This window comes from Manis javanica, chromosome 11 (assembly GCF_040802235.1).
Source record: "Manis javanica isolate MJ-LG chromosome 11, MJ_LKY, whole genome shotgun sequence".
Lineage (NCBI taxonomy): Eukaryota > Metazoa > Chordata > Mammalia > Pholidota > Manidae > Manis > Manis javanica.
This window is the reverse complement of record NC_133166.1, coordinates 105,839,028-105,851,912: the sequence shown is the minus strand read 5'-3', so window position 1 is coordinate 105,851,912 and position 12,885 is coordinate 105,839,028. Positions and strand designations below refer to the sequence as shown.

Here is a 12,885-nt window from a genome sequence, read left to right as displayed (position 1 = left end):
CTGAGGGCCACCTTCCCCAGGGCTCCTCTGTGGAAGTTCACCCCATCTCCAAGCACCCAAGCACCTGGCCCCCGGGTCAGTGAGCCGTGGCCGCCCCTGCCTCCCCCTCCCCATCGCACCCGCTGCCTGACGCCGGGCCTGAAGGATACTTCCACTCCACGACACTGATGCAGGCCTTCCTCAGCGGGTTCTGCAGCGTCAGGCAGAGCAGGGCCCGGGGCGGCCTCGGCAGAACCTCCGGGACAGGCTTCTTTGGCGGCTTCTTCCTCAGGCCCTCGTCCTGGGGTGAGGGTGGCTCCATGGCGTCCCCGGCAGCTCCGTCCTCTCCTGCTCCCCCACCCCACTGCCCTCCGCTCCCTGGGTGCCCAGTGCCTGCGCTTTGGCGACTGGGCCTGCTGGGCCTGCTGGGCCAGCCAGGGTGGGGGCAGGAGGATTACTCTCCCTGCTCCCCGTGGGTAAAATTAGCCTCCTCTCGGCGTCCTGCTGCCCAGCCCGAGCTCCCGAGGCCAGGCAGCTGTCATTCCTTCCCAGCCCAGTCAGTGCCATCCAGTATGTCCCCTAGGGGGCTGGTCAGGGAGTGGTGGAGGAACTGACACATGGGCGTGGATTGGGGAGGTGGGAGACAGGATGGAAGGTTGGGGGCTGGGGCTTCAGCAAGGGGGTAGCCCATGACAGGGGGCCGCGGACTGGCTCCCTCCTCCAGGATTCGCCCGTCCCCAGACCCCCTCACCCAGGACACTGTCCAGAGAAGGTGCTGGTGGCCGAGCTCAGCCACCCCCACGCCCATCTCAGTACCTGCGGCCCTCAGGCCACGCCTCCTCCCTCCCCCTGCATTTCCCGGGTCTGGGCGTGCTACCTGCCACTCGGGGCACAAGGCCCCCACACTTGGGGCGCGGCGCCTGCACAGCGCACTGCCTGTATGTGACAAGCTCTCTGCAAGTGTTGGATGCGTGGGCCAACAGAACACCCCCCGGGCGCACGGCGAGGGCCGGGCCATGGGAGCGGGAGTAGGAAGAGCATCGGGGCAGGTGGGGGGACAGCGGGCCAGGAATCCGGGAACTCGCCCTTCTTCAGCCGCTCAGTGCAAATCAGCGCCAACGGCCTGTGGTCGCGCTGTCAACGGAGGCCTGCAGTCCTGAGGCGAGAAAGCGCAGTCCTCGCTCACCCTTGCGGAAGTAAGGGAAAGGCCCCACTGCGGGGCGGGGGCGAGGGTGGGTAACTGCCGTCCCCCCGAAAGCCGAGAGCGCCGCCAGGGAACACGCTCGGCCTCTTCCCGAGTCTGTGGTCGCGTCGGGACTGAGCGCCAGCGGCGGCCCGGCCTCCCAGCTCACCCTCCGGGCTCCTCGCCGGGTGGGGCTGCGGCGGTGGCCCCCAGGCTCCCCAAGAGGATGCTGGTGTCTGCGGCCATCTCGTGGACAGCCGGCGCATGGCCGGAGCTGGACCCGGAATGACCGTCCCAGGCTGCCCTCCTGCGGCCCGGAGGGGGCGCGGCGCGCGCGCTGCCCGAATGGGGCTCCCGATCCCTGCGGGGCCCTCGAATCCCCTGCCGTCCACCCGCCCCAAGCTGGAAGGCCCGCGGCCGGCGGTGGCACTGGGGGACGGAGGGAGGGTGGCGCCGGCTGGGAGCGCCGCACCGCGCCGCGGGTGACCCTGCGGCCCCCCGGCTGCACCCTGCAGAGGGACGGCCCCGCGGACCCCCCGGGCGGCCACGGGCCCGATCAGGGGCTGGATTCCTCCGACTCGAAGGGCGGCGAGGGGGCCTCGGACGACTCGGGCGCCGGGGAGGTGGCCACGGGGGCGCGCGTAGCCCTCGCTGACCCGCTTGACCCGCCGCCGCTCGCGCTCCTTGCGCTGCTGGGTGAGGGCGGGTTCGAAGGGGTAGTCGGGGACCCCGAAGGCGCCGGGGAAGGGCGGCTCGGCGCGGCCGGGGTACAGCAGGAGGGGCACGTTGCCCAGGGGTTCGGCCGGGGCCGCCTGCCCGGGAGGGGGGTCCGGGGGCGCCCGCCCTGGGCCTCCGGTCCACCAGCGCCAGGCAGAAGATGCAGCTCATGGGGCCGCGTGGACCCTCCTGAACCGTCCCTGCGGGGCGTCGGCGCTGCTCTGACCACCAGGACGAGCCACGTCGCTGGCGCAGCCCCGCTACCAGGACTCATCAGGGCGGCCCTTCGCCCTTCGGGGTGGCTTCTCCGGTCTCCCTAACCCGGGCGACGCGGCGGGGCAGCGGGCCCCCATCCAGCCTGGGGCGCTGCAGAGCTGCGGGGTCCTCGCCCTCTTCTGCGGGGCCCACCCGCAGGGCACCAGGCCTCGGCCCCCTGCCGCCTCCTGCAGCCCAGCCTGGGCCCGTCCCACTGGTGGGAACCCTGCTGCCCAGGGCCGGGAACTGATGGCTGCCGTTAGGAGCATGCCCCGGGTACAGCAGAGAAAGGTCTCTAAAGAGGGGGAGAGGACGTGTCAGTTCGGAAAGCCTCGTATTATGGGGTCAGCCCACCCTGAGACGTGACTGTAAGCACCCTGAGGGGAGGCGGCGTAGCTGCTGAAGGGAACAGGCACAGGGCAGGTTCAAGTCTTGCGTCCGCCGTTAGTTGGATGCCCTCTCCGAGGGCTGATTTCCACACACAGAGATAATTATGACATTCCTCACAGGAGATTAATAATACATGAGACTCAAATGGGATTCTCAAGATACACCAAAAGACACCTACCTCCTGGGCCTGGCCTGTGAAAAATGCCGACCGTCTCAAAACCTGCTTACTGAATCCGCAGTAGTAATCCCAGTGGCAACCACAGGCCAGCCACCCACCTGACTCTTTTTGAAGGAAATGATTCTTTCATTCCAAGAACCCTGGTGTTTCTATGGGTTTCAAAGCCCCCCGCCAGTGGGGAGCCAGTTACCAAAGTCTCCATTGTCCACACGGCTGCGGGACACCCCCTCCCAGCCGTCCTGGGTTTATCCTTCTGGCCCTTAACAAATATTGTCTCTTCTCCCACCTCTCTGTGCCCAGGGCCTGGCCCAGCAATTGGCATGTAACAGGTGCTGTAGAAATACTTGTTGAATAACTGAGAGAAAGCGTTAGGTAGAAAGGTGGGCTCGTACGGGCAGGACTAAGTTACACACAGCCTTTCCCAGACTCCAAGAAGCTGTTATCTTGGAAATGATCAGCCTGCGTTGAATTTAAGTGCCATCAGCCCTCATCACCTGGGGTTATCAGGTTCAACTTGGGCGTCATCTCCACTCCCCTCTCTGTGTGCCCACAGTGTCCTGTAAATGCCATCTTAGCACTTGTCACACTTCTCTATTACAGTCCTTCTCATCGTGGATGAACTCAGGATTTATGGAATGAAGGTGCACTTCCCACATGGAGAGTGATGGGGTAACATGAGGCCTCGGACACTGGGCAAGACTTCTGGGAGACTGAAGGGGCTGCTGGCTCTCTTCCAGACTATGGAGGGTCAGGGACTAACCCAGATGCCTGAGTCTCCGGCACCTTCCCATCTCTGTCCTTATTTGAGTCCCAAGTCTGTTCCCAGCCTAGCTCTGCCCTCCATGCTGAGCGAAACCAGAATCAGCAGTGATTCTAAGGTCACGGAGACTTGCATCTGCTCTTGAAAGCGAAATGCAAAGTGTGAGGCATCCGGACAACCCACACACCACTCCTGCTCAGCAGCCTTAGGGCGCTCCCTGCTGTTTCATGGGAAGGTTCTAGAAAACCTCTTCCAAGCTGACCCTCAGCTCCATGGGGACCAGTGTCCGCCTGACGGTCTGCTGGCTCCTGACCTCACACACTCGCTTCCCCTTCTCCCCAGCCCTCTGCTTTCCCTCCTCCTGCCGTCCTCTGAGGGAGCTCCTTGCCTGCGCTGGTGCCCTGAGCACTGCAGCTCCCAGCACTGGCTGTCAAGGACCTAAGTTCTGAATCTGCAACCAGACTGCAAGCCACCAGGGCAGGGGCTGGCAGTTTATTCTCAGGTAATGCCCCTCAGCTCCTTGCCCAGGGCTGGGCACATAATAGGTGCTGAAAATTGTTTGCTATCAATGCTCTGTATTTGAAAGATATGGGATCCAGGCTCTGCTCTGCCCCATGATCCTTATTTGTTTGCATTTAATTTGATCAAGTCAGAAGTTTTTATCTGATGACAATTTTCATAAATACAATTTAATACCTATATGTATTGATTTAATATTCATTTTCCTCACATACTATTTATATTTTTTTCATAAAACCATTCAAAAAATGACTCAAACAAGAAACCTCACAGCTTGACTGTGTATTTCTTGAACCAGTTCTGTCTTTACTGTTAAAAAAAGAACAGATAACCTGGCAGGAGGCAGAGGTGAGAACACAATGTTATTGTGTGTATTTGTACCACTGAGCTCTCCACCCCATACCAGGAGCTGAGGGACACCCTGCAGTAGGTTATCATTAAGAGGTGTGAGAGTCATTCACTCAACACACATTTACTGAGGGCCTCCTATATACTAGGGACAGCTCTGGGTGCTGGGATAGAGTGGCTATCGTTTATTATTTGTGATGTCCAGGGCACTGTGTTAGGCACTTTACGTGAATCATCCCATTTAACTCCACACCATTCTCGTGAGGCAGGTGCTACTATCATCCAGTTTTACAGGTAAGGAACCTAAGGTTCACAAGGGTTAAGTTACTTGCACAGGTTTCCACAGTTAGTAAATTCCTGAACTAATTAACGACAATCGACGGTGCCCTTCCTTCTTCACCGGTCTTCCTGCACCTGTCCCGGGATTTCTCTTGGTGGCTTCACCTTGGAACGGCAAGACCACAGGGGCTTGCTCCGACCTAATGAAAGCATCTAATTAAATTATGGTGCTTGTTGGAGGGCATGTCCCATCGCATGTTCAAATCAGCGCGCTGCATTGAGCTCCTGCTCAGGTGGGGAGGCGCCGCGGGTCACGCTGGTCGTCCCTGGGTAGGTGATGTCCTTGAGGGTCTTAGGAAGGTGGCCGTGATGTTCCACTGCTGGGAAGGCAGGAACTGGGGTGTAATCAGACCTGGTCAAGCGCCAGGAACTGTACGCCTGGGAACTTGATGAGGAGCCCGCTTGCCTGAACTTAGAAAACCTGAGTTGTGGATCCTTCTCGCTCAAATATCCGGAGAAGCCTGGGCGGGGCCGGGTCAGCGCGAGGGAACGAATCCCTCCTCGGGTCACTGGGACAGAACTGGTTGTTAAGGGCGCCACCGTGTGGCAGCGAGGAGCAATGGCGTGTCAGATTGATGAAATTCGGGTGGTGACTGCCTGAGTGCGGATTTTTGAACTCCCAGTTACAACTCCCCCTGGGAACTCTGAGTCCGCAAGCCTTTTGGAAAATTTAGGGTAAGTGACCCGCAACAAAGAGGCACTGGGTTTTCTGTTTATATCTGCTAATTTTCATCCTGAGTTTGTGAACCAATTCATATCACTTACATTTTCATTATATGCAGATACATAAAATAGTGTGGTTAAACATGGAATTCTGTTATTTGTTTTGAACAAGCAGCAGCACATTGTATCAGTATCAGGCAGCTCCCTAGAGAAAAGTGTGGCTCTGAAATAGACTACAGAAGCTTTCCCCACACAGTAGCCCTGATGGAGGCTGTTGAATGAATTAATAAGTTGAATTGCTTGAAGTAGCCACAGAATATCAGCTGTGGGCAATACTGTCTGCCTTCTCAAGGGCCCTGGTTCCTCTCTGGGCCTGGGGGCACTCCTGGCCCTTGGCCTACCTGTTTGCACCAATTCTGCCCTCTGTGGATCAGCAGAGCAGGAGACCTTGTCAGAAGTGCCCGATGCTCCTCCATGAAGCGACACAGAGCTTTCCCTTCTAGGACCATGATGTGTTCATTCAAACAGTTAGATTGCTGACGGCCATCTATTATCTAGATATTATACAAAGAGCCTTATACTCCCCAAATCCAACATGCAACAGAAATGGTAAGTTGCCAGGGGGCATCTCCTGCGCCTCCTTCCTAAAGCCTGGCTGCTTCTAATTGTGCAGCGTGTAGTGTCAGCCTCACCAATGTGAGCTCCATGCTGTCACATACTGCCACAGGCTCTCACTGGCCACATTCCCTGGAACGGCACATTACTATAGCTTCTTGCCGATGTTCATGAGCACTGCCGCTGACCGCATCCCAGCTCTCCCCAAGGTGTCCAGGGGGCACCCAGGCCCATCGCCCCCTCTCTCCTCAGCCCCACACTCCTCATAGCCAACAGGCAGCTGGAAATCCCTCTCCCCAGAGCTCTCCCTGACACTAGCTCTTGACCCAGGTTGTAAACTGTAAGCAAAGAACTCTGGTCTTATCCTGCAGCTTGAGACACACAGCATATGCCCGTAAATGGACATGAGGAATCCCTGGGGAAGGCCGAGCCATCATTCATCCAGCAAAGGGAGATGTGAACTTCCGTCAGGCCAGACCATTTAAGAGCAGGTGACAGAATTCTGCCGTCTAGCTTCTCTCACTGTCTCATGGGGCTGCAGCCAGGGGTGGGGGTAGGGCCAGAAATCGGCTAAAATGGAACCTACGGCTCCAGCAGTGGCTTTGGGGAAAGCCAGTCCACAGTCCTCTGCTTCTCTACCCCTGAGGGATCCCTACAATTGGTCAGCCCATGGTGCTGCTTCTGCGCGCCTGAACCAGGCCCTCCAGGCCCTCCAGGCCCTCCTGCCCCCACTGCCAAACGCTGGGGGATGTGTAAGGAAACCGAAGACCCAAAGTGACTGAACCGTTGGCTTGTCAGCCAGTCACACCCACTGGCAGACCTCACCCACTCCCCAGCCTCCAGGCAAGGTGGCCCCGAGAACTTTCCCCAGAGGGCTCCATGGTCCAGCACTCTGAGACATGCAGCCTTCTCTATTCCCCTCCTCGGAGAGCCACCGGTGCATTAACATCCTAGAGAAACCTGCACGTGACCGCATTCAACCCAGAAGTTCCTAAATGGACCTCAAAACCCTGTTATGTCATCTCAAGCCTACTGACATCAAATAGAATACATTTCAGGGAATTCTACCTCAAAACCACCAGGATAAATATGCACTTTTTCTTTTTTTAAACAAGAAATGTCACCCACTCCTTTGAGAGTCTGCCTTATATCCAGATTATATTTCTAGAAGGATAATCTCACCACTCCCACCATGTACCTATTCAACAACTCCTAACAGAGTGTCAACACAGGCAGTCACCGCAGTCTCGGTGACACCACACAGCATCTGACCACAACATGCCTTTCCAGGGTTAGGAACCAAAGCCTCCCCTTCTGGGCTGATGGGAGCACTTGTGCGATGTCAGCCCTGCTGGCCCTCGGGCTGCACTAACTGGCCCCCACTCCACAGGAACAAAGCCGGGGCTCAGAGAGCCCGCCCCTGCGGCCAGGTCAGATGGCAGCCCCGGCATCTCAGCTCCCCCACCCGGGTCCCTCTCCTGGTGGCTGAGGTCCTCGCAGTTCCCTACACACACAGGCTGCCACTGGGATTCTCCAGTCTGGTCTGTCCCGTTCACGCAGTTGCTCATGTCTTAGAGACAGTCGGTGTTGTCCGTGTGTTGCAGAGACGTGGCTTGCAGACCCAGGGACTCTGGGGCCAGCTACGTGTGGCCTAGGGTTCTGGCCCTTCCCCTCCCCAGCTCCAGGACCACGACGAGCCTACTCTGCTCTCTCCTACGCGGTGGGAAGAGCGCTGCCACCCAGGTTACTGTGCAGTTCCAAGCAACCGGGTGCGAAAACGCCTGTGTGCTGCCTGAGCAGGAAGGAAGCTCGAGGCACCGCTGCCGTCCCGGCTTTGGGCTGTCCCCCAGATCCCCGGGTGCACACACCCAGATTCATCTTATCAAACATGCCTCCGGTCGCGGCGCTCCCCCATAGGCAACGGATAGCTCCCTAGAGCCTACCCCTCACCCAGCACTGAGGATCCTCCTCTCCCCGCGCCCCCATCACTGCAATGGCCCAGCCTGCCACTCTTCTGTCCACCATCCTCTGCCCGCTCCACTGCTGGAGCACCTTCCTTCCTTCCCGCCCACCCAAGTCCTCCTTCTGGGACTAGCCCTTTCCCCTTCTGTCTCTTCCTCCCTGAATCCTAAAGCCTCCACGGGCCGGCCCCCTGTCAGTCACAGTGGCTTGGGGACCTTCTCTTGGGTTGTCCTCTCGCCTTGCCGCTTACCTTGTCCCATGCTGGCATCTTGCTCTCCCAAGCAGAGGTCAGGACCACGCTGCGTGCATCCCAGTGTCCTGAGGGGCTGGCACCGCCCTGACACACGGGGGTGCCCAAGGTGGCCTAAAGCAGAGGGGTGGTTCAGAGGCCACGCGTGTGGCCCTAAGAGAGTATCGCCGGCATGGCCCTAGAATATTATCCAGCAGGCCCTCTCACGAGCCTTCTCTACTTCGTCTACGGTCTGTGGCAGAGCAGCTAGACAGGGTCCCTCAGCCTGAAAATATAAGCTGTTTCTATCCAAGCTCATTCTTCTGGGAGCAGGAAAACAACATAGGCATTAATGGGAGAAGATCGGGGGTTTTAATAGGGACAGAATCTTGGCTCCCTTTACAGGGAAGGAAACTACTCTTTATTGGACACCCACCATGTGCTGGCAACTTATTTAATCACTTCAAGGCAACTTTGCATCCTTATTTTACAGATGGGGAAACAGGCCGGGAGAGCTAAAGTGAACTTAACTGAAATCATGTTTCTAGTAAATAGGATGAAGAAAACAACAAAAATATTTGTATAGTATTTGCTCTGTGCTGGGCACTGGTCTGAGCCCTTCACTCCTTTTTCACAACCTCATGTGCCCCAAAGCAGATGCTATTTTTGGACCATTTAACAGGTGATGGGACAAAGACCCAGATACACAAATGGCCTGTGGTCACAGAGCTACTAAGTGACGCAGCAGGGATTTGACCCAGGCAGTCTGCCCTCGAGGCCATGCCCTTAACCACTGCCCAGCACAAGTGCACACCTGTGCCCTCATTCAGATGCGGGTCCAAGCGCTCCCCTGCCATGCTCTTCACATTTTGGCTCTTTCCCAGGAAGCCTCCCTGAGCTGATTTCCACCAAGAAAATCCATGCTTTAGCCCCTGGATGCTGGCAGGCATCAGGCATCAGGCCAAACCCAGTGGCAGTGGGCTTGCAGCGGCCACATCCGTGGGAAGATGGTCGGTGGCTGCCAATGCCCCAGCACAGCTCATCTCCGCATCTACCCTTAGAGGCAGGTGCCCAGCCCCAGCCAGCAAGTGGCCAGGCTGTTTTCCTTTCCTTCGGGTAGGAAAGCGTCAGGGGTGACTAAGCCCTGAGTACCGAGTTCCCGGCCTCACTCCTCCAGCTGGGTGGGGCACTTCAGGACGGGACTCAGACGCATCCCTCAGCCGCCACCTGCACAGTGACCTCCAGGGTTGCTCCTCCAGCCCCACTGCTCCTGCTCACGGGGATGGAAGGTGGGCGGGCTGCAGGGGTCCCAGCTGCCCACCTGCCCCGCAGCACCTTCCACGGCCTCTGGCTTGGCTTCCCCGCCACAGCACCAGAAGCCAGGTACGCACCTGATTAAGCTTCAAACAGCGACACACCCAGAAGGGGAGGGAGGAGGGGGTGGTGGGGTGTGTGTGTGGAGGTCCTCTGATCTGGGATCCACTCCCAAGGAGTGAGGGCCGCTCCTGGCCTCCTTTGATTGGCTGCTGTGAGTCTGCAAGACACATGGGTCTGCCGTGGCTGGGGCCAAGGGCAGGCGGGAGCTGTCCTCCCAGGGCGCTGCCCCGCTGAGGGCCAGGCCGACGGCACACCTGGCCTGGCCGGCAGGGAAGCTCAGAGAGCCTGCGGGAGAGTGCGTGGACTCTGACTCAGAGGGGCTTGGAGAGCTTCGGAACTCCTCAGGAGTGTGCAGGGTGGGAGGCCTAGGAAGACGTGCGGCTCTTCCCGGGGACAAGTCCTGTGGTCCCAGGAAGACAGCCTCTCTCAAGTGGCTTTGAGATACCAGTCTGGGTGCTGGGAGCTGCTTGGTGACCACTCCTGGGGATGAGCTGGGGACTGGACGGGCTGCTGTTGGCTCTCCTGGGACAGTTCCGGGCCCGGGGAGGGCGCCCACACAGAAGCGCCTGATGCCAGAGGAAACCAGAACCAGAGAGGGAAGGGTCTGCCCAAGGACACGCAAGCAGCTGGCTTTGCTTTCCGAGAAGCAAGAGCCCGGCGCTGGCAAAGCCTGCTGACCTGGGGAGAAGGCCTGAGCCGGAAGCGGGAACACCCGTGTCCTGGCTTCTGCCTGGTCACCCCATTCACGGTGAATTGTACACGACTTCCTTGCAGACAGGACGGGCCCGGGAAGGGGGCTGAGGCGCCGAAGGGACCCTTCTCAGCAGCAGTGGGACACTCCATTCTGTCACAAAGACACAACCTACCCACTGAGCACTTACCACGGGCAGGCTGCACACACACACACGCACTCACATTGACCCCTTGCACCTACCCCTGTAAGTTACTATTCCCATTTTTCAGCTGAGGGAGTGAAAACATTAATTTGCCCACATTTATGCAGCCCAGAAGTGTCAGCACTGGGACTTGCACCCGGCAGTCTGGCTCAGTGCCACCCTCCTGGCCACCACAGGAGTCCTTCTGGGGTGGGCAAGCATCCATCTGGTGCCCAGTTTGAGCCACCGTGGCCCCACCCCACCAGCAGAGCCCTGAGAGCCGCTGTCAGGACGTACACGCCCTTCGGCCCACAGGAGGCTGAAATCTGGAGAAGGTCGGGTAGTTTACAAATGTCAGATCTGAAGGTACCTTAGATGTCAACAGCCTCAGGGATCCTAAACCAACATAATTGGTACACAGCACTTCTAACATTTCTACCATTTTTGAGTGCCATTTGTACTGTTTTATTAATATTTTTCTTCACATATACTTCCTTCCCTCCTACTTATCCTCAATGTTAATAACATCCATGCAATCATGGAGTTTATGTGCTAGTCACATTTTTTCTAATACTCACTGAGATAATTACCTAACTGCTAGAATAAAACGTCATCTTCTAGGTACCACCTAAAACCACCTTCACGTGTGACCTGCGCTTTGGGAAGCAAAGGGCTGAGTTAATGTTCTCACTACCCACCTGGAGAAGCTGAGGCCCATAGAGTCTTGGTGCTCCAGGTCACGGCAGCAGAGCCCAGGCAGGCCCAGGGCTCATGACTCCCGGCCAGAGGCAGTAACCCAAGGAGCCCAGGGCCTTCAGTGCCGGCCTGGCCCTGGCCCTGGCTCAGAGTGAGCCTCCACGCCTGGGAGCTCAGAGCTCAGGGCACCACTGACTGGTCAGCCCCCTGGGCAATAGCAGCGTCTGGGAGAAGGGAAGGGGTGGTCAGAACAGGCGAGGCCGAAGGGGAGGCAGGGGCCCAGAAGCCAAGCAAAGAATTTCAGGAAGGAGGGAGAAGATCAGGGCAAGAAATGCAGCCGAGGGGCCAGAAAGGCTGGCGATCAGTCACCAGTGCCGGGCCACCAGAGGCCCGGGTGAAGGACAGAAGCGGAAGGTCAGTAGGAGACCCTGCTGCAGCTGGAAGGCGCTCGTGCAGGGCGGTCAGGGAAGAGGCTGAGGCTGAAGAGATGATTTAGGTACCGGGGACAAGGGGATGGTGGGTTGGCTTTGAACAGGAGGGACCTGCTCCCCCAGAGCCCATTACAAAGGAGGTGAAGGTAAGTACGAAGAGAAGTTTGCAGACGGGGTAAGGAAGCTGAATGATCTCATCTACTGGCCTTGATTTCCTTGAAGTTGTAAGCCAAGATTTTCTAGAGTGGAGGGAACAGGAAATGCAGGAAGACTGCCTGGTGACAGCTAGAATGGGCACAAGAAAGGACTGATGCCAAAGGATGGATGGCTCCCACGACATGGGGTGGGGCTGGGGTGGAAACTCCGGTGGAAACTCCGGTGGACAGGCTCGGTCTCCAGTAAGCGGAGCTGAGCCGTCCAGGGACGGGCAGAGAAGGCAGGCTGGGTATAGACCCACGGCTGGGGTTCTGCAGGCAGGCGGGTAAGGGTGGATGCGAGAGTACAGGGGGCAGAGCTGGCCAAGTGACAGGAGGAAGAGGTCATTAGGAAGCGTGCGGCCTCTCCCCATTCCCTGCGGGGCATTTCCCCTTGAGCCCCAGGGGGCTGAGGGCTGGCCTCAAATGTGTAACCCGTCTCACGCTCTGGTCCCAGGGCCAAACCCATTTTTCCCAGGTGGGACAATCCATTGTGGAACAGCAGGCCTGGTGGGCTGGATGTGAGGCGAACAGGATTTCTGAGCCCGATGATGCTAAAATGCGTCTCACATCATACAAGACAGGGTGAAGACCGCCACTTCTGATCTTCCCTGTATCGACCGCAGGGATCCTAGTCTGTGATCCAAGCGATTTGTAAAGCAGAAACCTCTTCTGGGCTTGCTTTTCTTTCTTCATTCATAGAAAGATGAGGTATATTCTGGAGTAGTCATCTAAAAATCAATTTTTTTTGCATGTAAGTGAAGTGTATTTAGATGTTTGGTCACTAGTTGAGTCCTTACAGAAAGTGCGGTCATTCCTAATCTTTGTATTATTTTTACGTTCATACACTGGGCTTAATTATTTATGGCTAGTGACAGCCATATTCAGGTCAATTCCTTAAACCTACCAGTGACCAGCTGGATCTTCTGCAGAATATAACCAAGTCTCAGAGAAACAGAGAACTCTCCCAGGTGGTGCGGGTTTCAGGAGAGACCCAGCAATGTCAGACACCAACTTCTGGACTGGTTATTCTTGATAGGTTGACACACCCTTCCGCCCACCTTTGGAAACCCCGATTTTGTCTGCGTCTTGCAGGAGGACCATTTCTATGGTAGAGGAAAACAATGGTCACAGAGGCTTCCAAATTAGCGCATGGCCACCACAGGCGCTGTGTA

The 12,885-nt window shown here is 57.4% G+C and overlaps 2 protein-coding genes across 10 annotated transcripts in view; both read right to left on the bottom strand.

The window, feature by feature from the left end:
* Positions 1–443, bottom strand: part of CACNA1S (calcium voltage-gated channel subunit alpha1 S) — a 62,522-nt gene extending 62,079 nt beyond the window's left edge. For all 9 annotated transcript variants that reach the window (XR_005057677.2, XM_037004720.2, XM_037004722.2 and 6 more), the window contains exon 1: positions 150–443. Coding sequence is in view for 8 of the 9 variants with exons in the window: in XM_037004720.2 (XP_036860615.2) it covers positions 150–301 (152 nt within the window). In the remaining variant the exon portion in view is untranslated. The remainder of the gene's footprint in view (positions 1–149) is intronic.
* Positions 444–865: 422 nt separating this feature from the next.
* On the bottom strand, positions 866–5,840 carry ASCL5 (achaete-scute family bHLH transcription factor 5). Its single transcript, XM_073217735.1, has 4 exons — positions 5,779–5,840; positions 2,201–2,429; positions 1,332–1,974; positions 866–1,135 (listed from the first exon to the last, which is right to left on the bottom strand). Exons 1-4 carry the CDS (start codon positions 5,838–5,840, stop codon positions 1,089–1,091), a joined length of 981 nt encoding a protein of 326 aa, XP_073073836.1. The 3' UTR covers positions 866–1,088.
* Positions 5,841–12,885: the final 7,045 nt, after the last annotated feature.

Bases quoted from the DNA above. Each gene is read 5' to 3' on its own strand.
- ASCL5 (XM_073217735.1), bottom strand. From the start codon at position 5,840: ATGGTCCTAGAAGGGAAAGCTCTGTGTCGCTTCATGGAGGAGCATCGG. The intron at 1,975-2,200 runs GTTAGGGAGACC...CCTCCCGGGCAG, and splicing joins TGCCCCGCCGCGTCGCCCGG to GCGGCCCCGGCCGAACCCCT. The intron at 1,136-1,331 runs GTGAGCTGGGAG...TTCTCGCCTCAG, and splicing joins CCCGGCGAGGAGCCCGGAGG to GACTGCAGGCCTCCGTTGAC.